Source organism: Lethenteron reissneri, chromosome 51 (genome assembly GCF_015708825.2).
Source record: "Lethenteron reissneri isolate LAM-NWPU_2019-01 chromosome 51, ASM1570882v1, whole genome shotgun sequence".
Taxonomy (NCBI): Eukaryota; Metazoa; Chordata; class Hyperoartia; order Petromyzontiformes; family Petromyzontidae; genus Lethenteron; species Lethenteron reissneri.
In genome coordinates this window covers 5475147-5502726 of record NC_083829.1, presented here as the reverse complement: position 1 = coordinate 5502726, position 27580 = coordinate 5475147, and the positions used below count along the sequence as shown (strand labels likewise).

General features: G+C 44.5%; 2 protein-coding genes across 4 annotated transcripts in view; one reads left to right on the top strand and one right to left on the bottom strand.

Annotated features, from left to right (window-relative positions):
- The window catches only part of ATP5F1C (ATP synthase F1 subunit gamma), a 375672-nt gene that overhangs the window by 90892 nt on the left and 257200 nt on the right, over positions 1 to 27580 (bottom strand). The gene's annotated exons all lie outside the window — the stretch shown is intronic.
- On the top strand, positions 1 to 27580 carry LOC133355429 (uncharacterized). Of its 3 annotated transcripts, XM_061572727.1 has the most exons (10): positions 1 to 254; positions 1867 to 2004; positions 3537 to 3956; positions 5872 to 5991; positions 7322 to 7575; positions 7858 to 8230; positions 14116 to 14243; positions 14827 to 15052; positions 19698 to 19811; positions 23277 to 27580. In XM_061572727.1, the coding sequence occupies exons 1-10, from the start codon at positions 191 to 193 to the stop codon at positions 23345 to 23347; spliced, it is 1908 nt and encodes a 635-aa protein (XP_061428711.1). In that variant the 5' UTR covers positions 1 to 190; the 3' UTR covers positions 23348 to 27580. The 3 variants fall into 3 exon arrangements, with proteins under 3 accessions (XP_061428711.1, XP_061428710.1, XP_061428709.1); XM_061572726.1 differs by having other exon boundaries at positions 3549 to 3956; positions 7322 to 8230; XM_061572725.1 differs by having other exon boundaries at positions 7322 to 8230.

Genomic DNA, 27580 nt, shown 5'->3' with positions numbered 1-27580 from the left:
CCCGCGGGCTTCGCGGCGGGCGGCGAGACCAGGCCTCGCTCCCTGGGCGGCCGACGCGAGGCGAAAAAGAAAGGGCCCCATCGCCACCACTACCACCACCACCAACAACAACAACAACCACCAACAACAACAACAATCACAACAACAACAGCAGCAGCAGCATCGTCGACATCTTCACGGCGCGCTCGCCATGGAAGTTACGGGAAGGAGACGGAAACGAAAGTCACCCAGTTCCAAACTTCGCAAAAGCAATGGTAAAATGTTACACGGACGACGGCGGCGACGGCGGGGATGGTTTAAGCCTTTGAGGGAACGTTAAACCACTAACTAATTACACGCACGGGGGGACTAACTTACCTCTTCGTACACCTTGAACCGAGTTGACGTTCGCTCGGCGATTTGTTGAATCGTCGCAAAGGGAAAGTTTGGTCGTGGATAGTTTGTTTTGCTGATGATGATTGTGGTGATGATGATGATTGTGGTGGTGATAATGAGACTAGTCGAGAAGCGCTAGTGGCGCTATAGGATCACGACATCGCTAATCCCACAGGCCCTCTCACCCTCGCAACCAATAGACGTTAACAACGTGTTGTTGCTAACGAGATAGAGAGAGAGAGATAATTTAAAAAATCCAAAGAGACGTGTTTTTATTTAATAACGCCAACAAAACAATGCGTCTGTGTGTTTGTATTGAATGTGTGGGTACAGTGCAAGATGTAGTAGTGTACAGTGCGGACGACGGGCATTGCTCGTGTTAACGATTTGGCTTTGGGTGGCTGCGTGCAATGTTTGAGGGATGGTGGTGGTGGTGTTGTTGTTGTTGTTACTAGTGTGTGAGATCTGTTGTTGTTGTTGTAAAGGTGAACTTTTATTCCCGTGTGCTTGTTCTGCTTGCTGCAAACCCATCTTTAGTTTATTGGGTGTACCGTGGTCAACCCAGATGGTTTAACCCGTATTCCTGTACAGGGAAATATATATAACATTGTCTGTTTGTGTTTCTCTCTTGTGATGACGGGATTTTGTAGGATGAACGTTGCGATTTTTAAGGGCACGGGGTGACCAAGAAGGTCTGAATTGATCTGTTATAAGGTAGACACTGCTAAGGGGTTGACAGGTATGAGTGTGTGTGGTGTGGGGGGTTTTGGCTGTGCCCCATGCCTTTGTTGTTGATGATGGCTTTTGTGTGTGTGTGGAGTGTTTTTTTAACAGTGGTTATTGTGTATCTCCCCACCCCACCCCTGTAAGATATTCTCTTTCAACATCAACCATTTTACCACCATCGGAGTCGTCTCGTTTAAGAAGAACAAACTGTAATTCGGTGCCAATGTGTAAAAATCAGTAATCTCCCTGATCAAATGGAGCATCTGAGACGGTGGTAAATTTACGGTTTACAGCCCTAAGCATAGTGGTGATATTTCCTCATTTCCTCTTGATATTAACTACTCGGAGTAAAACGTTTGAACTTGAGCGTGGATAATAATCTGCGATGATTCCTGTCAAATGCACTCCATAGGTTAGTCGGCTTAGACTTGAATCACACAGGATCCTTTTGTACAAGATGACTACTCTCAACTTTAATGCTTGCCGTGTGGCCTATAGTGGGGCAGTACCGTAAGCAGGTTTCAGACCTATACCTGCATGTATACGCAAACATTTCATTGCTATAACTTGATGTGCCTTGCTTTTCTCGGGCAATTCCCAATTTCTCCCACGTGCGAGGAATTGGGAGTCGGGCAGCTTTAAGCAGAAACTCTCATGAAATAGTCTATAAAGCCTCAATTGATGTGTTTTTTCTTTGGCTGGGTATACAAAGGCCTACGGTATATGTGACGCGTGCATTCTTGTTCGTTCCCCTCCCCGTTTCAGCGTTTGCCGAGGAGAACAGCGCTGCCAGCGACTTGGAGTACCCAATGCAGCAGGAGAAGCACGTGGCAGTGGATAGCGAGGCTTCGCGATGTCTCGCACTAGACGAGGCGATGGCCAATGGTTCTGGACGTGTTCACGGTGAGCCGCTTGTATAATGTCTTACCAACACCCGAAAGGTGTGCTCCAGTGTGTTTGTTTCAGCCTTTACGGGTGTTCCCCCATGTTGGTGGGTCTTCCCATAATTTACAGAAAGCGTTGGAAATTCAACGCTTGAGCCAACTCCAAGGAAATGTGCCTCTGAGGTGGCAAGTGTTGAATCGAGATGAGTGGCCACACCACTTTGTGACGCAACGGTGGCGAGATGTCAACTACCTTGCCTGGTACACAGGAGGTTGTGGGTTAGATCCCAGCCCTGATGCCTGCTGTATATTTGGAGTCAGCGTGTGTCTCTCTCCCCGTGATCGCGTGTATTTTTCTCTGGGTCCACTGGTTTATCCCTCCATTTTTAAAGTATTAGGCTGCTATACATTTCCACGTGATGATAAGCCTCTTCGTTGAGCTGTCATTTGTGGCCAGGTCGCTTCTGAAAAAGAACAAAAAATAGTTTAAAGCTTCGTTTTTTTATATGCAAGTGTTCACTGTTCTGGGAACGTTTGCCATAGCTTCAGCAGCTGAGCGAATATATGTTGGCCATTATTATTGTATTAGGGAGTTAAAATCAATCCCTGAGTCTTACAATTTCCAAACCTCAATAGTTATCTCCATAATGTGTTTGTGCTTGCCAAGTATTTCCAGTTTGAGTACGCCAAGTCTACCCTTGTTTGTGCTTCCACTTGTGCATTTTATTTTGTGTTATACAAGATGTAAGTCATGTCACACTTATGCGTTGTCCTTTAATACATCATTTCTCATAAGACCAACACAGGCTCTTAGTAATTTCACTAAGGCTGACTTTTAAGTAAATCTGACTTTTGTATATCATACAAACGTTACTGTGAGTAAGTGCTGTGCTTTTATCCTCCAATGAAAGGCTGCAAAAATGCCACAACTTAGTCTCATGGTGGTATGCACGTGAGTGTATGTTGATCTTACATAATGTAATCAGGCCTGATCTAGAACTGTCGCAAATGAGGCTGTTGTGTTCAGTCGAAACACAATTCAGTGTTGCCACATTCTGATTTCACAGGCACTCCCTACCCATTCGTATAACATAAATGATTTTATGACAAAAATACCAAAACCCTTTTAACAGTTATAATCTCCTTAAATATAAAAGAGGCATGGAAAGAGTCTAGTTTTAATAAACGTGTTCTATTACTGTCAATTCAAGTTAATATATACTGCAGATAGTATTAAAGAGAAACTAATTTGTATCATATATTGTACTCGAGCTGACTGGTTTGGAGTACTATTGTATTCTGAATCATGAAATCTATGGTTAGCATTGATTACAGCACACTTTAACAGCGTATTCCGTGGCTTTGTCAGTGTATTATGTGGCTTTGTCATTAAACACTGATTTCTTGTCTTGAATGAGATACTGTAATAATGCACACTTTGTAAGATTTACACATTCTCCATTAAGACTTTGTGAATGGTAACATATTATCATTTTAATACAGCCTATGCAACAACAAAAACAACGTGGAAATAGAAAAATGTTTGTTTAGTTTTTCCTTCAGGTGACGGCACAGAGGAAGGCAGCATCAACAATGGAAACAGCCACCAGCGCACCATTTCCAGTCAACCTTCTGCCCACCCTTCAAAGGCTGATGCCAGCCGACAACAGAGCAGGGCTGATCAAGACTTGACTGCCATGTCTGGAATTCCTGCTCAGCCGAATCCAAATGACATCAAAACAGAGCCCGAAGAGGACAATCAATCTGGCGTGCTTTGGGAAAACCCAGAAGACAACAATGGCCTTCATTTGTCCACAACAGATGATGTTGAATTTCATCAGTTGTCTATGCTAGAATCTTTGGCAGGCCACTGGAATGATGATGGCAGCAGGAACCAGCACCTAATACCACAGTCCTTCACCAACAGCTCCACCGGCATCGCATCCAGTCCCCGAGAGAACTCAGACAGAGGTAAGCACCACTGCAGTCAATACATACGGTGGCGAGATGTTAATTACCTCACCTGGTATACAGGAGGTCGTGGGTTCGATCCTGACCACGACGCTACGTGTATATTTGGATTTTGCGTGTTCTCCCCGTGGTTGCGTGGATTTTTCTCCGGGTTCTCCGGTTTTTACCTCCACATTTAGAAACATGCGTCTAAAGTATTTGTTGCTCTAAATTTGTACGCGATAAGCCACTTGGTTGAGTTGTCATTTTTCTCCAGGTCGCTTCTGAAAAGGAGCTGTATAGCTGTGGGCCTTATCTATTAAAAACATTTCTAGTTTAGTTTAATACTTACAAATGAAAAAATCAAAACGGGCGCTTTTAGTGTTTTGTCGAAAAAATTGCATGCTCCGTTTTCGCTATAATTCTGCCACAGCAAAAATAAAGCCAATATTCACGGGAGGAAAGAGACTAGATGAACGAAATTTCATGCATTGGCACTGTACCTTGAAAATTCACATTGTCAATTTCACTGCCACAGAATTAGCCATGAAATCAGAACATTCGTCAGCTATGTGGAACAAAAAATACGCAAGCAGGATTGTCACGTGACTCGGATAGCCTTTGCTTATTTACTGAGTCAAAACCAAACTTGGGACTGTGGTGGGCACTTACCACGGCCACTTTTTGTCCAAGTATAAAAAGCGACGAGATGTGGCCCATGCACTTCTGTAGCAGATGCGCTTCACCATTGGAACCTCATTTGCCAGTAAAAAATATGATAATAGTTTTTTTACCCTTCCATCTGGCAACAAAACTGACTCTGATGGTGCATTGTCTTTGAGTTGTGCGCCTTTTGGCGTCATCTGGTCCAACCCATGTGAGACTAGGCTCTAAGGAAAGCTGTCTCCGGGTGTGGACCAAACAACTTCAAGGACAGTGCACATTATCAGAGTTATGTTTTTTGTTTGCATTATGACTGCAGGTATTGTGGTCTATGCAAATAGATGCGTTTCGTTGACATGTTCTGGCTTGACGGCATAGCCAGTGATAAGCAACTTGATGTGTTGTACTTGTGATATTCAATATCGGTGAAACTGCTATGCACCTTTGAGTTTTTGACATTACTGCCTTCAGACATTTTATATATCCTTTTTAATACATTGCCCACAGTGAATACTCTGTTCGGGCTGCAGGAAATTATGACGCACGCAGCCTAAATTTGGGGCTGGAAGAGAGTGCGTTCCCTGTTTTGTAGCAGGTAGCATTAAATACAGAACGCTTGGCCACAGTAGAGCAGATAGACAACAGACAGTAAGCAAGGCAGACAGATGCATATTACTTGTAGACATCTTTGTTCAAGCGCCTTCAACAAAACTAATCGTCTCTTGAATATGAAAAATATGATAATATGACCACAAACAGCCATTTGCATACAAATGAAAACTGGATTTCCAACCAAGACGTGGTTTGAAAAACTAAAATCTCCAGGATGCGCAGCGTGGCTTGGAACACAGATAAATGGATTCTTCGTGAGGAAAGCACCCTTGTGGCAATGTTGGTGTGTAGATGCTGTGTATTGTGACGTTCCAAGGTTTGGTATGCACGAGGTCGTGGTTTCGATCCTGACCCTGACGCCTTTATATTTGGAGTTAAAATGTCTCTCCCCCGTGGTCACGTGGATTTTTCTCTGGGTCCTCCAGGTTTTCCCTCTGCAATTAGAAGCATACTTTTAGAGTATTTGACTGCTATACATTTCGACATGTAAGCCACTTCTTTGTGCTATCATTTGTGGCCAGGTCGCTTCTGAAAAAGATCTATGTAGCTCAAGTGGACCTTACCTGGAAATATATAAATAGTTTAGTTGACATACTTTTAAGTGCATGTGGTTTGTCTGCTTCTGCAGGACTTGTCATGTTTATTATCCCTGTCTCCACAGAGGCTGTGTGCGATACGCATGACCTCAGCGTGCACCGTTGTAAATGTTCATGTGAGCCTCTGCTGCACTCCATTCTGCATGAACTGAAGAGCATCCGTGAACTCATGCAGTCACAGACAGGTGTGTGCTTCCTTGCGGGATTATGCTTGGTTCATAATGCATCACCGTACACGTGCCTTAATGGCTAGACGGCGCAGTTTAGATAAAGCTCTCATAACTCACGGGGCTTTAAAGGGGGGGGGGGGGCATCACCATTGTGGGGGACATTAATGGTGGTCATCGTTTTGGAAGACTGCTGCCTGGCAGATATTCTGGAATTTTCACCACTGGCTTTGGACGGCAGCCAGCATAGATGAGCACAATCCCGTGTGTCATCTGAGCATGCAGGCAAACTTGTACTTATATTGTAGTATACCAGGTTTGTTTTGTTTTATTACAACGTGAGTTTCTCTATTGAGCGTAAGTTATGTAACGGCATCGCGTGGCACTTGTGTGGTCCATAAACACGGAGGTGCATATATATGTAGATGCGAGGGGGGGAAACACTATCCACTACAGATCCACACTTGCTGTACTGCCTTCTCCTGGAAAGCCAGAGTATGGCACCTCGATGCCCACGGGGAAGGGAGTTTCGCAACGTTTGTGCGGTCTACCAACCCTTGCCTCGAAGTGCTGGTTTACAGCCCATGTGCCTAGCCACCAACAACCCAATGTTATCCTATTTCTATAACTGAGACGGTGTTGTTGCAGCTCACAGATTTACAGATATTTGTGAATGGAGTCACAATTTACACAGAATGTTAAGTCACTGGTGCAATGATCTAGATGTTATTAATTCTCACAATGTATTCTTGGAAATGTCAGTGCTTTACTTATATGGATATCTTTAGCATACAGTTTAAATTGTCAGTAGGTTTTATCATTGCAATGTTTAAAATACTTTGGTATAGTTTATTTGTCTTAATATAACCCACACCCTTCTGCTATTTCATCATGATTCTAATATGACAAGGCTTCAAGATTAATGGCAGGTTGAACAGTGGCACAGTGATTAGCGCAGTGCAATATGAACCAGGTGACCTGAGTTTGATTCCAAACGACGGCTAACATCAGTGGTGAATGATAGCGGAATCAAACCTGGGCCCTCCTTTTCACCACCATGCATTTAGCAACGTGGTGAAGTATGGGCCAAACAACCCCGCACGATCAAAGGCATGTGGAGGCCTTCTTCCAGCAGTTGACTGACAAATTGCCATCCAATTAATTCACATGAATTATGGCGGTAATTATAAATCTATTTCAATGGATACATTAAACGTCTCGGTATTCAATTTTTACTGTTCCGTTCTAGTCATCAACATTGTGATTCTGTTGATCGTCAATCATTCCAGTGTAATATGACGCTGAGCTTGCATTGTGCATCTCTGCACCCTGCGCTTCGTACCCACAGCTGCCCACCCAGACGTGTGCAACGCAGCCGTTCAAACAAACGCAACGGCGGACTCCTCCTCCGGCAGGGTCGTGTCTGGTGGTCACCTCATCGTCATCTCCGGCGGGCCGGCCCCAAGGCTGGCGGCGACGTTGGCGCCCGGCCAGATGCCCACCCCGACCTCCTCCACGCAGCTGTGCTCCAGCAGCATGGGCCTGACCAACGGCTCGCCGGGCACGCCGCTGAAAGCGCCGCATGGCAGAATCGCAAGTGCCGTAGGTCACGCACCGCTTTCGGCCGGAAACGGCTCCCGGCCGACCGCCCTCCAGTGGCGACGGGGCGGCTTTCAAAGTGGGGAGTTGCCCCATCTGCCCAGGCCATGCACCACCATCACCACTGCCGCCACCTTCTCCGCGATCGATTCAGGCCGCGTCGGCGGCAAGGGCCTCCGGCACCAGCCGGCGATCAACAGGGCCGGCTGCCTGGGATTGAACCTGAGTAGACACGGTCAGGTTCAAGTGCTCGGTGTCGATGCTGGCGCTGCCATCTTCCCGCAGGTGCATGCCGGCGGGCTCGATCGGGGCGGCGGTCGAATGGCACACTCGGAGCAGGCGCCCTTAGGGCAGGCGCTGCTGGGAGGCGGCGCTCCAGGGACTGCCTGCCGTCTCCCCGACACGCAGTGCCGACAAGCCTCCAAGATTAGGATTGAGAACGTGAAGACGTTGGTGATGGCGGCGGCTGCGGGGCCGATGGCGGGACCGGCGGGGTTAATGGCACAGGGCGGCAAGAAGGCCGTTCCGGCCGGGAAGCACACAATCCTAAGCAGGGCCGAGCAAGGCACCAGCAGATCCGTCGATTCGATGGAGAGGCCCGGCCCAAATTCGGCAGGTCTGGCCACCTCTACTCCTATATCACCAGTCGGGATCCAAGGTGAGTTAATATGCAAACTACTTGAATGTCATTGACCGCAAGTGATTTAAATTGCTTAATTTGAAACATATCTGAAGGGCATGATGAGTTGGCTGGGTGGCTAAGGCAGCAACTTGCTCATGTCCAGAGCACCCATGCCTACAGTGGCATGCACCTGTAATTAAGTGCATGAGAGGGGTGGGGTGGGTCGTTGGTGGGTCCCGTAGAGATCGTCATGTATATGAAAGACTGGTTACAACGTGGTCTTACCACAGTAGAAAATAGTGAGCCAGCACGACTGTCATAGGTTCAATTCTAGGCAGTCGCCAATGATTAAACCCGATTGTATGTATGTAGAACTTCTTTCGCAACCCTCGTAGTCAACCTTTCTCATCGGAGGTGCATAGCCAACCGTGCTAATCGTAGATTCTCAATTGTAGTGAGCTGATGGTCTCGCTCAATCATCAGTGACCATAGATAAGCATGTTTTAGTTCCATTATAAACATCTCTGAAAACATTGTATATTCCAAGCTTCTAAACAGTAGTCACATTTTATCCCATTAGTGGTCAATGTTTCGCATTAGTCGTCATCCGAGATGTGAGATTTGTTAAATGACACTAATAAAGAAAAACAACTTGTCTGGCCTTTCAGCAGACTGGCCGTTATCATGGTAGGGCAGCTGTTAAGGGGAAATATTATTTTCAAAATGTGCTAAACGCACCGAATTTCGTGGTAGTGTAGTTTACGACACATTGTGTCCTCAGAATGGGAGGCGTTAAAACTTCCCAGGTTCGTAAAAGGGTGTATAGTGCGGCTGTTAAGGTCAGGAGAACACGTTAATTATTAAAAATGTGATGAAGGCAGTCGCATTTGGCATAAAGACAAATACTTTCCCTGTGGGAGCCATTGCAATGTTTTGCTTTTTTGAGCAGAAACCTTTCCAAGAAATATGGGACTTTGAACAAAGGTTAAATCATATGGGTCCATGTTTCGCAAAATCAGTTTTTTTCCTGTTTACATAATAAACACAGTATTAAAAAGTAGCTTTTAACGTGTCTGACCTTTTGAAACAATCAAATTGACAGCTAAACCTAACTTTCTTAATTTGCCCCCCTAGTCCTATGATGTCATACAAAATACTGTTTTTTTTTAATGTTAGAATATCATGGGCCATTGTTTAATCGTGATGATGGCATCATGTAACTAGGCCGACAAAAGTCAATGTTTCGCTTATCGGGCGACATTATTCAACATTAATTTTGACACTTGTTGCTATTATGACATTTTCAAACATTCGTAAGACGTGCGCTGGCTTTTAGAGCTACACTGTGCCGTTATCGGCGTATTCATTGACGAGTGATTGTTGTTCAGTGGCGGCGGTAGATTGACAACGCTTCACCTGCGCAGCAACAGCAGCGGCAGCACTTTACCCCAACAGCATCGGAGCAAAAAACTAAAATCCCCCGTGTAGCCTTAACAGACTGTTGGGCAAGTTGCTGTTAGCGAGTAGCACCTATGAAAGCCGGAATGGCACACGAGGGGGTGGGTGACCAGCACCACGCCCGGCCGCTTTTGTCCACCCAGTAGCGATGTTTACACATCGCACCAGGTACTCATTTGAGGCTGAGTTGACCTTCAGGAGCCCCAGGACCGATTCAGATAAGCGTCACTGCCGTTGCCTGTGAGCGGGAATCGAACTCGGGTCCGCCGCGTTCATAGCGCAGCCTGCTAATCGCTACACTACCGCTCCTCTACCTAGACTGAGGGGCCAACTCACAGCTATCTCCATTGCTTATTTATAAAACCGAATCCACCGCCCAAACCATGGCAGCAGATGCGGATACCTGATGTACATGTGTCAATTTAAAAACTCTCCAATTGTGTGCCTCTGTGGTCGTCCAAAACAGACCGTACAGCATATAATGACACGATCACGCGATCCACAAATACGAAGGTGTCATCACGGCGATCCACTCTGCTGCTCCTAATGTGGTTGTCTGGCTCGACCACCTTGATGTGAAATTGTAGTTGTTGCTCTACATCTACATCGGCATCCATACAAAAGCTGATGTGCTCACCTCCCCCCCCTACATGCGTGCATCTGCTTTGTCCGCGCACCCGTCTTTAACAGCGTACAGGTTTCAGGCTGGCCCGGGGCTGTACACACAACTGAATTCCAGCCTGAAGTTCAAACTGCCACGCTTGGAACCAGCCCAGCCAGTCCGATTTCATAGTCTGGCTACCTCAATAAAACGCAGAATATATCTGGGTTTGGCATCATTGATGACATGGTATCTTTTTCCTGCTTTTGAAAGGAAGGTTTGGCAGTCATTGCTTGCAATAATTCTAAGTATCTAAGTGAGAATGTATAGCTATATCATTCTTAAAATGTACATTTTAGTGGTTTAATGCCTATTTTTTTTTAGGGTGCCATGGTGGCGAGATGTTAACTACCTCGCCGAGCATACAGGCGGTAAAGGGTTCGATCCCGACCCTGACGCCTGTATATTTGGAGTTTGCATGCTCTCCCCATGATCGTGTGGATTTGTCTCCGGGTCCTCCGGTTTTTCCTTTTTACACATTTATAAACATGCTTTTAGGTTATTTGGCCGCTATACATTTCCAAGTGATAAGCCACTTCGTTGAGATATCATTTGTGGCCAGGTTGCTTCTGAAAAATACCTATACAGCGCAGTGGGGCTAACCTGGTATAATAAAAAAAGATATTTTCGTTTTTAAGTTTTTTTGGTTATACTTTTTTTTATGTAGCTTGGGTTTTTATTTTATTTAGACAGTTGTGTATACCTTGCTGTTTACTTTATAAACATTCACAACTGAATACTTGGGATTTTTTTTTATCTCCGCTTGAAGTACAAGCAATGACTGCCAATCTTCTTGGAAGCAATACACAAAGATGCGACGTCACGTCCGGGTAAATTTCGGGTTATTGGGATAGCCTGACTACTGAAGTCGGGCTGCCTTTGCTGGCAATGGCCACCAACCTAGCAAGGACAAGTCCACTATGACTTCACACCCGAGTAAATCTCTGTTATTATTCACATTAGCAGTCTTGTGGACATGACACTTACACGGGCTGTATGAGGTTCAACGATTATCACAGTTGGCTACGTACGGTGCGAAAGAAGTTCATATGGATGCCCATTATTAATGAACAATCCTATCGCCCTGTTGGTTGCCGCAATGCAAGTTGGGTTTTTTTCATGCCGACTCCACTGTTGGACATCTGTGTCTGGTTTTTGTCATCTGCTTTGTGGGAGCTCTGAGAAAATTAGGTATCCGTAAATATTCTTGTTGTTCTTGCACAAGTCTACTGGACAAAGATGTGCTGTTTTTATTTTCAACGTGTACGATAATTTAGTTTGATGTGTAATATATTCTAATCGTTTTAAGCCAATTTTTTGTGGTTTCCGTTTAGTGTTGAGAAAATGATGAGAGGAAATATATAAAGAACTGATGTGGAATATATTGCTAAAAATATTTGCGGAGTGAAATAAGCAAGTGCTTATTATATCAGTGTGTTGTACATTTTGTCAGCTACCCAGACTGCCATGCAGATAAATTATTTCATAGCTAGAGGCTCAAAATAAATTAATGGTTTCAAAATTCTTTGAATGCTGGAGAAAACTGATGATGGCATTTTTTTAAAGAAAACATTCTTAATATTTTATGTATATTTTAATCAATGGTCTCTAGACGACCCAGAGTAGGAAGTCTGCAGAACATGTCATTTGCAATAGCCGTTCTTTATTTGCCATTAGAATAAAATGACGCTCGCTCTCTGCTTATGAATCATACCTGATGTGTGTGTGTGTGTGCGCATTGCGGCATCTTGAATTTAAATGTGGGCTTCCAAACGATCGTGGGCGTTATTAATGCACCTCCAACATTCCTATACAACAAAATTACTGCACCGTTACGCAGCCGGGCAGATTAACCGACAAACTATACCACGCTTCAATGTCCAAGCCACAAAAGTTCATTATTAATTCCGTCGTCTTTGCAAATTATATCCCTCCTTAGCTTCACCTACACCTCTGATTAAATATTTTATCTAAAATAATTGGAAAAATGTTTTTCCTCTTAAGTTCACCTTTACGTGCGCTCGCATGGCTTGGCTATTTAATGCTGGAATGTGTTTAGTTTTGGATTTGGAAGGAGATTTTCAATCCCTGAAAAAGCAAATAGTTCCGCTTTTTTTTTCGTTGCCATCATACTTGAATTTAAAGGGCACTTGGGTCTGGATTACGCTGAGCAAAGTGTAATTGCCTCGTTGTAATGACTACTTTGGAAAGTTCACGAGTATAGGTTTGCGCTGGAAATGTTTGGTTATTTTTCCATAGATGGCTCGATGACAGCACGGGGGTTAAATCCCACATTAATTATTAAGCCAGCAACGTTGAGACCTATAGGCTTATTTTATGGTTCACCATTCAGACTCTTTAAGTGTTTTCACACTTCTTGCTTTTTGAGTGGAGGTAAAAAAAAAATTATTTACCCGTGCTTTAAATTATAACAAAAATTGAATGAGAATTTTGTTTTAATATATTTGGCAAAGTGTTCAATTGGTTGGAGCCAGAAAAAACTTGTATTTGGAAAAGTTACGTGTTCAAATGCCGGTCAGAGGTCGACTCGACCCCATGCCATAATGTATGCACTGTCCTTACCAGAGTTGTCTTTTTGTTTTTATTTTGACCGCAAGTGTTGTTGTCAATGCAAACATGATCCCTTGTATAAAGTTGTCAGTTTGTTGCCAGATTAAAGGGTAAAAACTATTACTATATCTTGCTACTGGCAAAGGAGGTCTCGTAATGTAAATGGCTCACCCCGAGCTCTCAATTCTCTGATGGTGCGTTGTCTTTGAGTTGTGCGCCTTTTGGCGTCATCTGGTCCAACACCATGTGAGACTGGGATCTAAGAAAAGCTGTCTCGGGTGTGGACCAATCAATTTCAAGGACAGTGCATATCATTATCAGAGTTGTCTCTTTTTGTTTGCATTTTGACCGCAAGTATTGTGGTTAATGCAAACATGATCCCTTGTATGAAGGTGTCAGTTTTGTTGCCAGATAAAAGGGTAAAAACCTATTACTATTACCATTCATTAAGACGTTAGTCGCGAGAGTGGGCAATGGTGTTCTGAATTTTCCATTTGTGAAACATTACCTGTATATTACTCAATTGGAATTATACACAGCAACAATCGCCCCCCCCCCCCACTGCCAAAAACTTGCTGGACAGTCCTGAAAAACGCTCATGAGACCCAGTGAGGCTTTCCAAGGTTAACGAGCTAAATAATTACGTAGAAACTACTATTTTAACTATTATTTTACCAGGTAAGGCCCACTAGCTATATAGCTCTTTTTCAGCAGCGACTTGGTCACAAATGATAACTCAAAGACGTAGCTGATCATATGTAAATTTACTACTGGTAGGAACCACCTGGTTCCACCTGCCCACAGGGGATTATTGTGTCCGTCCGTCGTGCATCCAAAAATGGGAGGGGATGGGCTGGTCACCCCGTGGTGCCCTTATAAAACTAAACGTTTAACCTACTCACGCCGGCTTGTGCCCACCCTCACAGTCAGCCATATTTGCGGAATACACCACGCCGCCGTTGACCCTGGCCATTGACTGAGCAACCCAACATTCCTACCAGCTCCCTCCGCAGGAATGAAGTTCTTAAATGCACGTTGTTTATAAATGTGGAGGGAAAAACCGGAGGACCCGGATGAAAAAGATCCACGCGACCAAAGTGAGAGAGAGACACGCAAACTCCAAATATACAGGCGTCAGGGTTGGGATCGAACCCATGAAATACCAGACGAGACGGTTAACATCTTGCTACCGGTGCGCCCTTGCCTTGCCTGTATGCGTGTCCCACTTTAGAAAGGAACAGCATTGCTTTGGAAAGTCCTGGTAACCCTGCGTTGGAAAACAGCCTGAAAGATGGTGGCCACTTCACCGAAAACTGCTTCTACTCCCTGGGCCACTCGCCGCAGAGTGACTCCACAGATGTACGTACACGCGGCTGCCTGCAGGTGGCCTTCACACCCGTCGACACTCATTGGAATTACTGATTGGAATTACAGAGGGAGAATACGTGGATTGCCGTCAAATAATATAACCTATGTATGTATGTTGAACTTCTTCTTGGTTCTTTCGGTAAAGTCACGTAGAATGGAAATATTTTTATTATTTTATTATTTCCATTCTACGTGACTTTACCGAATGAATGCCCATCACGTAAAAATGTGATGAACACAAATAGATTTGCAGAATGTCAATAATCAGAGGGGAAATAATCGTTCACCCTATATAGCAAATGACCGTCCGATTAGCACGGTTGGCTACGTACGGTGCGAAAGAAGTTGAACATTCATACTGTGCCTAGAGCCCCGTGTCTGCCGGCTACGACGCAACACTGTCCCAGGAATACATGCGTACAGCATACCCAAGCAATGGATAATTGCAGGGTTGATCAAAGTTACTCAACTATGGACTCTCCTTAGCCCCCCGGGTCGTCCACCTCAGCTGTTCGCTGACCCCGCCGCCATTTTTTTGCGCGCGCGTGTTTGCATCCGGTCGGCTGACCCGCAGCTCGCCGTACAGCTGGCCGACGGCTACAACGTCTTCATGGCGCGCTCGCAGCTCGAGGAGATCCTGATGCACTACACCCGCTCGGGCAGCCTGCTCTTCCGCAAGCTGGTGGCCGCCTTCTTCGACGACCACACGCTCGCCAACTCGCTACCCAACGGCAAGCGCAAGCGCGGCTTCAACGACCCCCGCAAGGGCCTGGAGCCCAACATCGTGGCCGCCATCCGAAGTGCGTACACCCCCGCGTACACATCCCCTTGACGGGGAGATGGGAGATAGGGGCGGCAATGGGCATATTTCTCACGGGGGACCCCCCCCCCACCCCGATGTCTGCTGTCTTCTATATCCTCATCTAGTTTACGTTATAAAAAAAAATCTGCTTGAGCTAACTATAGGTGTTTTTTTTTAACGTTGATTTAGGTTTGTGCAATGTTGTTTATCGAATATTGATCTTTAAAAAGTATTCAAGAGAGCTGTTTCCATAGGCAATGCACATCAGGAGCGCTCCGATTGGCCGAAAATTGGCGGCCGTAATATCGTAAACATCGTTAATCGAAAATGTACCGTTAACAGAAACAATGGGACCCGATGGGAGGCAGATCGTTAATCTAAATATTGTTAATTTATGGCATCGTAAACCGTGGGACCACTGTATTTATTTTCAGATGTTCTGCCCCAACAGGAGAGAAACTCGCGATACAAATTATATGAAGATTTGAGATGGTCCCAAAACATTTTCCAACATCTCGGGTGTGATTGCTTCAAATGTTTCTGTTTTGTCCTGTAGAACGCCACTCAGTAATGCTCGCTTTAAAGGACGCAAATAACAGTAATATAAATGGGCCAACCTTCATGGACACCTTGTATATCCCAATTGTCCATTCTTGGTCATTCTAAAATTTAGACAAATATATTTACCATGCAGTGGCCAACAATGCTTGAGTATTACTCAAAAGAGAATACTCTAGAGCAGCGGTCGGGAACCTATGGCTCGCGAGCCCATATATGGCTCTTCCAGTGACGGCATATGGCTCCCAGACAATTTTGAGTTGAAAAAAATAATAATAATAAAAAAATAAAAAATCAGTTTGGAACTGATTTTAAAATACTTGTGATATTGCTTAATAATACTGTGTCATTTTAAAGTAAACAGAAATTAGTTTTGAAGATAAATTTCACGGGTCACGCCTGCACGAAGCTCAACCTCGCCACGTATGAACCAGACTACAAGGCCATCAGCAAAACCATGTAGCACCAGAAGTCGCATTAAAAGTAAGACATATTTAATTTATTATACGTTAAAAATACTATATGGCTCTCAATGAAATATATTTAGAAATATTTGGCTTTTATGGCTCTCCCAGTCAAAAAGGTTCCCGACCCCTGCCCTAGACAGACATTGGTATTGCATTGTTTTTTTCCCACCGTTCCCTTTCTTAACGGAACACACAGGTGTTGATGGTAATGAGCAAACCCTACCGTGATATATCAGCCTGACAAAAATAGCCACACCGAACTGCACACAGAACACTTAAATATAGCAGCACTTGTGGACTGCCGGTCGCGATAAATACAGTCATTACCGACGACACCACAATGCTACGAAAAAAGTGCTTCTTATAAACACTCACGCCGTATATGAACCACACTTGATATTTGTCATCTTCAGCAGATGCTTTTTAGATTTATGTAGTGGGTTCAACTGATTCGCAGACGTAGACTTGGAGGCAACACATTTATTCAACTCCAACACACGGGGTAATTTTCCCCTTAACACAATAACAACCTATGGTGGTGACCACCAGGCTAACTACACTAGTTACTACGTGACTGGTGTAGTTAGCCAGGTGGTGACCACCAGGCTAGCTACACTAGTTACCACGTGACTGGTGTAGTTAGCCAGGTGGTGACCACCAGGCTAGCTACACTAGTTACCACGTGACTGGTATAGTTAGCCAGATGGTGACCACCAGGCTAACTACTCTAATTACAACGTGACTACTACTACGGACCGGGACCAACAGCTGGTGTCCAGATCCACGTGTTGGAGACTCGTTGAACAGAGAACGTAGATGAAGGTTTCTTCCAGGATGAACAACAACGCCGCTCCCTCTCGGGGACCCGGCTTATATTCTCTGCGGCGTGCCTGGCTCCCCCCTTGGCCACGACCACCTTCTAGAATCCTCGGGAAGGATCTGGGTCCCCATCACGTGACCACCCCTAGCCCCCACTTGGGCCCCTTTGTCGACTTAACTGGTCACGTGCCCTCCCGGGTCAACCAGAGTGCCATGGCCTCGAGTAACCTCATCCTTCGGCCGGCACTCACACACCCTGTCCTGTAAGGGCTAGCACTGCACGCAAATCGTGGTGCTATCTAGCGCTATCAATCGGCGCTCACCGGGCCCCTCTAGGGCCGGTACTATACCCACACCTTTGTTTGTGTCCGCGATGTCGTTACACCGCACACCGTGCTTCTCTCGGGCCGGCACTGCACGTTGACATCCCGCGATGTCACTACATCTATATACTGCTCGATTAATGCTTCTTCACAACATCGCTATCCATCACGGTCCTGCGATGTCACAAATCCATCCCGGTCCACTTGTATGGGCTGATCATATTGCTCCGTGACCGTGGCGGTCATCTTCTTGGGTGTGTCCCCCCCTCCTTCGGCTGCTACTCCGTCATTCCAGACAATCCGCCGTCATCCCTGCTAACGATGTGCCCCGCCCAAAGCCCTCTCTTGATAAGTCACTATGATGTCTTGACACGTAGGCTTTCGCGACCAATATTATTCATAATAAATGTTTTTGGGTTAGATCACGTTATTTATAAATGTGTCGTAACCCTCCACCACCCGACACGGCCAATCAGCAAAAAAGTGTTAAGTTGACAAAAACCAAATAGTTCACTACTTTAGTCCACCGGTGTGTTGAAGAGTGAATCCACAACATTTACAAAAAACTATTTTTTTAGTACGTTTCGCTGGTCATTACATCCAGCATCATCGGGCAATTCGGCAATTCGCCCGATGATGCTGGATGTAATTACCAGCGAAACGTCGTACTCAAAAATTGTAAATGTTGTGGATTCACTCTTCAACACACCGGTGGGCTAAAGTAGTGAACTATTTGTCTTTTGTCCACGTGACACTTTTTTACTGATTGGCCGTGTCGGGTGGTGGAGGGTTACGACACATTTATAAATAACGCGATCTAACCCAAAAACGTTTATTATGAATAATGTCCTGAGTCTGCGTATGTCCTCTAATCCGTATGTTATTTCTTGTTATATCTAGAAAGCATATCGCCATGCTAGCTTAGAGTTCAACGTTTTCCAATACATATGTTTAGAAACATGCGTTTAGAGCATTTGGCTGCTATACATTTTCACGTGATAAGCCACTTCGTTGAGTTATCATTTGTGGCCAGGTCACTTCTGAAAAGGAGCTGTATAGCTCAGTGAGCCTTACCTGCTAAAATAAAAAATTGATTAGTTTAAATTGATAAAATATACACCATCAAAGTTTGCTCTGTCCTACATTGTGTAAATACAGGGCATGCACAACACGAGTGAAATTTGACATCTGAATTTTGGCACTGGAAATGCCTGTTGCCGACTCATCCCAAAATGAGCACTGGGTGCATTGCGTCACCGCTAGCGCTGGAGACATAAATATGGCCATGCATGGTGACCACATGATCCCCATTGTGTGCCTGTGCCATCCTTGATAGGTGATCACTTAATAGCATAAATGTTAAATTATAGAAAGTCCAGTTTGTGACAGTGGCGTGACATCTCAGACCGTGCAACATCTTGTGAACGGCTGCCCCAATCGGATCATTCAACGGCAGATCTGAATCATATCCACGCGGCTACTCCTGAAGCAGTCGAATTGATCTCAGATCTCGACATCAATTTGTAAATCTGTTACAATCCCCGAAAATTCCATACGAAAGAAGACGACTAATAGCACTTTCTATAGAAAACGATCAATATTGTATTTGTGTGCTTGTGTGTCTATGCTTGTGTGTCTATGCTTATTTCTCTTACTTGATACAGCTATCGTGCTGTGACGGTTCCACCTGAAGACGAAAGCTTGTGTTGCCTCCGAAACGTCGTGCTTTTTATTTTATTTTTATTTTACTTTTATCAATTTAAATTTTTTACCTACGTGACTTTACCGAAAAAACCTAAAAGTATGAATCCTTGCAGTCACGAAAGCTTCAAATTTAGAATAAATGCTTATTATGCTTTAACTACTGTATTTGAATTGGCTGGTTGCAGAGGGATATGGCTGTAGAGCACTTGCCTCCAATTAGAAGGTTACTAGTTTAGCATTTTGGTCATAGGTTGGCTCAATCTTCCATCCTTTAGGTGACGTTTTGGGCAAAGCCCTTCACAGGAATGTAGAGGCCAGAGATGTGTGGCCTCTATGTTCTGGACAGAAGGGCCATTGCCTGAAACGTTGCCTATTGTCTACCTTTTTCTTTGAAGGTCACAGTGTTTTTGACAAATGTGGTGAGTTTGCAGCAGCAGCATCATCACAACCAAATAAGCCGTCCTTTCTCTGTGGAAAGTCCACATCAGTAGTCCTGTGTTGACTAGCTCCCACTCACCGTAAGTAAGAATGTGAAATTTACTCTGGTTCAGTGCTGTCAACACAGATGAACGGCAACACGTTGCTCGTTTGAGCAGGGAAAAACAATACGTTGATTTGATGTCTGTACGAATGTTGAACTTCTTTCGCGTCTTACGTAGCCAACGACACTCATCGTAAGCGTGACTCTTAACATTGCGTTGTAAGAGTGCATTTGAACATTGTGTTGCATTGCTGAGTTATGCAAAGTCACGATTGTGGTGCTTGTTTGCAGGCTTCACGGAGAGCTACTGCGAGAATAAAAAGATAATGAAGCTACCAGGACCGAAAGATTGGGTGCAACTCTTGCAGGACCAGATAAAGCTGGCTCGTCGCCGCATTCGCAGAGGTGGGCTCACATTGTAATATGTTGGGAGTGAGGTGCAATCGTTATCTCTCTGTTCACACACATATATATCATATTAAATTTTGAACACGGCAAGTCCTCGCTCAACACGTTGTCACACCAGCGCTTTTTCGCTACATCGCAGTTCTTCTATTCGGCGACACTTTTCGCACGACATGGAACGCGTGCACCATTATAACGCAGTTGCCAAGTGGTCAATGACGAACTACTTTCTTGAGCTGCTCGGCCGAGTTGTGTGATGAAGTAAAGGACACTAATCACCCTCGTCTCAGGTCTTTTAAAGTGCAAATGTGATTTAGTAGCTTGGTAATTCCTCGCCTAACGCATTTTTGCTAAACGCAGAACTTTTGAGGAACGCATCTACCGCAATAAACGTGGTATTTACTGGATACATATGACATTTTATTTACTGTACCTTTTTTTCTGGATGCGTGCTACACATTTATCCTTTACTTCACAAGGCTTTATGCCACCTGATAGGAAGAGAGAACGTTTAGCAAAGGTAGGCTTTGTGTCATGACAATAGCCCATTGATCTGACCTCGTGAATGGATTCTTGTTGGAGAAATTGGTTACTCTGTTTGTCTACAGTTATCATTGTCTCTCAATCGAATGAATAGCACTCGGGGAGACTTGAATTTTTTTATTTTAAAGACAAACCAGTGTGTGTGTGTGTATGTATTTACCGTGGGGAGCGGCATTGGCGTCACTAGGGGGGTGAGGGGGGTGTGGACCGCACCGGGTGACACCATCAGAGGGGGTGACCCCCAATATGACTGCAGTTTTTCAGAAGAAATTAATTTTTTATAAAAATATTCCGCAGTTATAACAACAAAAATATTTTTCGTAAGCCCAGCTTACATGTGTCGTGAGCGACTTCAGAGACGCATCGAGTAGAAGACTTATTTATTAAGAGCACACTGAGCGATACATTGTGTAACACAGCTACACATGGGCGATCCTAACACGTAGCCCCATCTCCGACTTCGCTACACAAGCTGTTCGACCAGCAACGGCGACGGAGAGAGCCTTCCGGAAGATCAGGCACGTGGTCCCCCTTATATCTGCCCCGGCGCGGTCAAGCTCCAACTCTGGCCACGCCCACTTTCCAGAACCTTCCAGCTGGTTACCGGAGCTTCTCGACTTACTCCGCCTTTCACCTTTTCCCCAGATACGCCCCCCCCCCCCCCCCCCCCGTATAATAAGGCAATTATGTAATGCAGCCATGACCGTAATTTCCACTCCCGGCAGACAGGTGTCACCCTGTCATTACACATGTACTGTATCAATATACCTACAAGGCTAAAACTGTATGCTAATTTGATTTTTGAAACTTCTAATGCGATCCGGTCATAGCTGTCATTAGTACCCCAACTACAGTGACGCTTCGAATCACGTGGTTTCGTCTGCAAGCGCCACAAGCACGCGCTGTTGTTTTCGTTGCTGCTGGTGTTTTTATAGTCACTGATTTTGACAAATTTTCTGTTGTTTTAGCTACAATGTAGCGGTAATTAGTATTTGTGAACCTATAACAATAACTTTTTTGAGAATGAAGTAGTAATTCAAGGAAAAGGAGTAAAATCAAAAAACGCTTTTGCTCAGTAACTAATATTGTTTTAACTAATAATGTTATTCAATGTAGAAAGATTTAACAAAAATGTTTGTTAATCATACAATCTAAGAAATAGTACATTTGAGCAATGTACAACTATATTTATTACATATTATTCTATGATAAAAAATTCTAATAAACTTAAATGTAGAACAATTATTGATTACTCACGGGAAGTACCCGGCATTGCCCGGGGGGAAAATATATTTCAAAACTTCTCTTAAAAACATAACAAAAACATACACGAATGCTAAGCGATTGTGAAAGCCCGGCATGCCGTTTGTCCATCAACAAAATTATTAGAGCCTTGCAGAAGTCTAAAAAGTTATAGAAAGTGGGGGGTAAATAGTTGCTCTAAAAGGTTTCTGCAAATTGTTAAACCCCCCCCCCCTCAAAAAATATTTTGACTCCCGCGTAGGCATATTTCCCTAAAAACCCTACATACAATAAAGTGAGTATCTACTGACTCTAGTAGTATCTGACTCGAGAGTAGTATCTGGCTGTACAATAGTATCTACTGACTCTATAGTAGTATCTGCTGACTCTGTAGTTGTAACTACTGACTACAGTAATATCTACTGAGCCCAGTAGTATCTACTGACTGTATAGTAGTAACTACTGACCATAGTAGTATCTACTGACCCTACAGTAGTATCTACCGACTCTATAATAGTAACTACTAGCTCTATAGTAGTATTTTCTGACTCTGTAGTAGTATCCACTGACTATAGTAGTAACTACTAACTCTAGTGGTATCTACTGACTGTAGTATTATCTACTGACCCTACAGTAGTATATACCGACTCTATAGTAGTAACTACTAACTCTATAGTAGTATCCACTGACTACAGTAGTATCTACTGACTCAATAGTACTATCTGCCGACTCTATAGTAGTATCAACCAACTCTATCGTCATAAATACAGCCTCTACAGTAGAATCTGACTATAGTAGTATCTCCTGAATCTATAGTATCTATTGACTCTATCGTAGTATCCACTAACTATAGTAGTAACTACTAACTATAGTATCAGCTGACTCTATAGCAGTATCTGCTTACGCTATAGCAGTATCTACTGACTCTACAGCAGCATCTACCGACTCTACAGTTTTATCTACCTACTCTATTAGTCGTATATACCGACTCTATAGTAGTATCTATCGACTATATAGCAGTTAACTACTAACTTAACAGAGTGTCGTGGTGAGGCCTAGTCCCGTGCAGAGCCCCCATTTTCACTTTAACCACATGAAACTATGTAAACGTAAATACATTTAGGCTGTGCGTATGATATTGTCATTTTAAGGTGTCATTTAAATTTTGCTATTTGTTTATGTCACTACTATTGCCATTACATTCAGTGATATATGGGAATTACGAGTAACATTAGTACGACAAACATTACTAAAGATGCTGTACGGTCTGGTACGGGCGGAGGTCCATGGGGGGTGACACCACGAGTTACCGCACTGAGTGACACCAACCCTAGTGACACTACTAGGGAGCGGTAGTGAGCGGTCAGCGTGCTGCGCCGAGTTACTGGACATGAAACCACCAGCTCAGGCCAACCAACGCGCATATGAGCACTCATTGGTGTGGCAAAGGTGCGATGCCCCCATCGACAAATACAAAGGAGACATCACGGCAATACCACTCCACTGCTCCTCTCCTCCTGATGCGGTTGTCTGACTTGAATGTGAAATTGTAGTCGTTGCTCCCCGCATCTACATCGGCCGCCGTATGACAATAAGAAGACCTAAGAGTGCTGGCACGGAGACAGATTTGCTCCCCGTTGGTTTATTTGAATAATGAAACGATCGCCTTGTGTTTTTCAGTGCCTACACACAACATGAGGCTGCAGGACGCGGCAGAGGCGTTTAAAGAAGAGAAAGTGAAGTTGGAATGAAGGGAGTCATCGGCGCTTTAGACCACCCGGCACTGTGAACAAATTTAACACTCGCAGACAATTCACTTTGCAAAAAGGGGGACAGCTCTGCTTTCTTACTTTCTCAAAAAGTTCAGAGGTGGTGTTGTGTAATGTTTACAGTTTTTTTTATGAGTGTAAACACTGGATAAGAGGTTTGATTTTTAATCAGAGTTCTTTGTAAATAAACACCAACACAAAAAACTAGCGGAGGGTTTTTTTTTTGTTAAGTTTTTTTTTTCAAAGAACCCCCATCGCTTCCCCCGTCACACGACAAGCACTCATTTTATAGACGACATTGGTCAAACATCCAGCTGCAAAAAAAATCCTGGAAAATAGAGAGAATCCTGCACTCGTTGATGCTTTCCATTATAAATATATATTTGATTACTGGGTAATTAATATTTAATAAAAAGGTGAATTTTATTTTAAAAAATTGGTTGCACTGCAGACTAATGCCAACCCGAAGCCAGAATTTTGTGGCGCTTACGTGCGCTCGGCTCTGCAAGAATTGCAGAATCGTTGAACTGGGTCCTGAAGTTGTAAATCGACATCAGTGTGGGCATATGCTATCGTCATCTTTAGCCCTGTTCTATCCACTGCTGGATGAAAAGCTCCCCCCATCCCCTTCACCCCCCCCCCCCCCCCCCCACTGCCACTCCCATCACCAGTCTTCTTCACTGCCATCAACCCATCTGGCAGTGTGACACGCCCAAGGCCAATTGTCCAAACGGTCACTTCGCTTTGTCCTCTCATCCATGTTGCTGTGGCCCTCTTTTGGTCTTGCAATGTAATTTCCAGATTTTCCATTTTTCTGTGTCATTGTCCACGTTCCTGTTCCCATATGTTGATAGCAGGGAACTGGGACTGATTGTAAAACCTCCTTCTTTAGGCACAAGGGATTGTTGCTCTCCGTTGTCACGTTGTGTTTCACTGGCATTTCCAGCCTGCCCTTGCTTGTATTTAATTATCGTGATACATTTTGTGGGTCCCATGCCGAACACCGCAATAGACTATGCAGATGCGAGACCTGGCGAGAGATAATGGAGCAGATTGCCACCACGATTATTTGTACGAGACCTTTGGGTGTCTGGTCGTAAGATATATTAAGTCTGACCACCCGGTAGCTATTTATATCCCATTGCCACTGTTGTGGACTCCAAATATTGAAAATACCTGCTGAGGATGCCTCAAGGACCCTAACATAACACCCAAGTTCGGTGTCCTTGACGTGGCCGTTGGAGCATTTCTCCTCTAAAGCGAGTGTCATGCGCCGCTGCTGCTGTCGGGATTTTCAGAAATTGAAAATGTAACGGTTAAAAATAAATACAGCAGCTGTGAAAACGTACGTGTTAAACGAGACGGAAAGCTCTGATTATGTTTGTTTTTAATCGAGAACCTCTTGTGTATCCTGATGGAAACTGTGGATGTGCCAGTTCGGGTTATTGTGGATGCGGTTGCTGGTGGTGGCACGAAGCTGCCTACGATGGCGGCGATGCTCTTTAGATGCTGGTAATGGTGTCGGTGCTGTTAACGATATAGGGGCGGTAGTGTAGCGGGTATTGTAGCGGTTAGTGCACTGCGCTACGAATCCGGTGACCCAAGTTCGATTCTCACTCACGGCCAAACCCAGTGGCGATTTTCTGAACCGGTCCTGGGCCTCTCCTAGGTCGACTCGACCTCAAATGAGTACCTGGTGCAGTTTGTAAATATCGCCACTCGGGAGATAAAGGCAGCCGAGCGTGGTACTGGCCACCCACCCCCTCGTGCGCCGTGCTGGCCTGCAAAGGTGCTCGCTAACAGTACTTGCCCCTAAAGTCTGTCGAGGCTATACGGGGGATCCTTGGCTTTGCTGTTATCGATAGTGCTTCTAAATGATGGTGGCGCTGGTGCTCGCATCGAATGAAGCTGCTCAGTCGGCCCGTTTCGTGAATTTCTGACGATGTGTTGTGTACACGGCCGATTCTCCGGGGTCACCGTGTAATTGGCTCGCTCTTTTATGCCAAGACAAATCACGAGACGTTTAGCAACAAATGCAAGCCTCTTGCCAAAAGTGGCGCATTGTCTCCATCCCGCTCCCAAACGTCAATGTAAACATTTTTGGGGTTTTCTTTTAGGCTTGCAGAGAGTTGCCGTATTTCCAGGCTATAAGACGCTCCTTAAACTCATGTTTCACCACCAAACGCGTGTGTCCGGTTCAAAATTTGGATACCCACACCGACCGGGCGCACACCCAACTTTGCTTTGGAATACCGGGGGTGGGGGGGCATCTTATATTATCCAGAAAATACTTTCGTTATTTTACTTGTTACGGGCAAGTGGTGAAGCAGTGTCGGAGCAATTTCGTCCAATGCTAGAGGCCGAGCACGTGCTATTATAGCAGTGGTGACACAGACGGTGGCACAGCACACAGTTGGCATCGCTGTTTGTAAATATTGCTCGGTTTAGTATCGGTCCATTGCCATTGTCTTACAACATTGTCAATGTTATAAACGTCGCGGCGATCACGAGTCTTGAAGAGTTATTCATATCTACGGCCGCACGAAAGATTTTGGACGCAGCGGGAACTGCCTGTTTGCGATCTCGCAACATCGCATCCCCATGTCACAGTGTTCAACGGAGATGGTTTTAGAGGAGACACGGCTCTGTGATCCTCCCATAAAAAACAACTGTAGTGCCATTCACTGTAAGCATTGTGTGTGTATATATATCCAATGCAGTGTGTAGCATATTCCGCTTCTGAGAATCGGAATACTTAAGTGTGAGAATACTTTACCTGAAAGGTATACTTCGTGCGTTCGCTGCGTTATTAACAGTACAGTATTTTTTAGACTCGAAGATGAAGCCAGCCCCCCCCCCCCCCCTCTATTTTTGAACCTTTTACAGTCAATCGATGGCTGAATGCTGTTTCAAATGACGCGTGCACCTTGTGGGTTTAATCATTCTCGCTACAATTCACGCGGCGGAGGCCCCGCCCGGCATAGCTAGTTCAGTTTTCTCGCTCGTGTGATGCCATCATCGTTGAAAATATGACGAGGTGTAACTCTGCAAAGTGTGTATTTATTGTCAAAAGATGTTTTATCGCAGAATTGTTTTCAACGCTGAGTTAAAAATTCTTCGACATCTTGGCCATTGACAAAATTTGAGGCGCGGGCCTTTTTGAACGGGTCATAAAATGATGCGATGTACTTTTCTTTATTTTTTACGAGAAGTGCCCCGAAGTTGTCCAGTGCCCTATGAGGGTCAAAGTGAAGCATCCAATCTTTGTTTGCGAACGGAAGTGTGAATCGCAATGTCTTCTTTTGAGCAACATTCCCCCGAAACGCGCACACTTTGCGCATTCTACAGGAGTTAACTGCACGCAGACGCACTCAAGAGGCGCGTGTGCGCATGAATTCGGTTTCATAGCAAGGAAAATAACCTCGGAAAATGGTCTCTTAAACTGGGAAATCATACATGGCTACTAACATCATTACGGTCCATATTTTGATTGGAAGGAGGCCATTATTAACGTGGATTGCAGAGGGTCGTGGTACTTTGAGGACAAATTAAATGTGCTTTATTAAGGCGACGATGTTGCGTAGGTAATTCAGTCAAGCTATTTACGTGCCGTGTTGAAATTTGGAGCACTTTCCTTCGGAGATATGTCAGGCCCTGTATTATTAATATAGAACAGTATAATATAAATGTAGACGCAATAGACTGCTGTGGCTGAGGGCCTGTTTACAAAGACCCTCCCCCTGCTGTTTGTCAGATGAAGAGTGACTTTATGTGCATCTTCGGGTGTGAATTGTGAAAGGATACGCATTGCATTTTGTTTTTGTAAACTTGCCAATTTCTATGAATACCTTGCACCTTCGCCATCAGCTTCAAAATGCAAGCATTTAAAATGTGTAGGGCCAAATGTTCAAGTATTGAAAACTGTGAACAGAAGTTTGGAGGTGTCTGGTTCCTGGGGAGGGAGACGACTTATAATTCTGCACTGCTGATAAACGTGTCCCTATTTAACAGCGCTCGGGAAACTTAACGTTACTGTTTTTGATTTTTGAAAGTAAACAATGTTGTGTGTGCACCTCCCATTAAGAGTTTTGCTTTCCTGAAATTTCTATAACTTGTATACTACCAGCTTATAAACGGAAATCTGTTTCTATGAAAAGTTTCAATGAAAATGCCCAATTCATTTCTATGTCCAAATATACTTTTGTTCACTTCCGA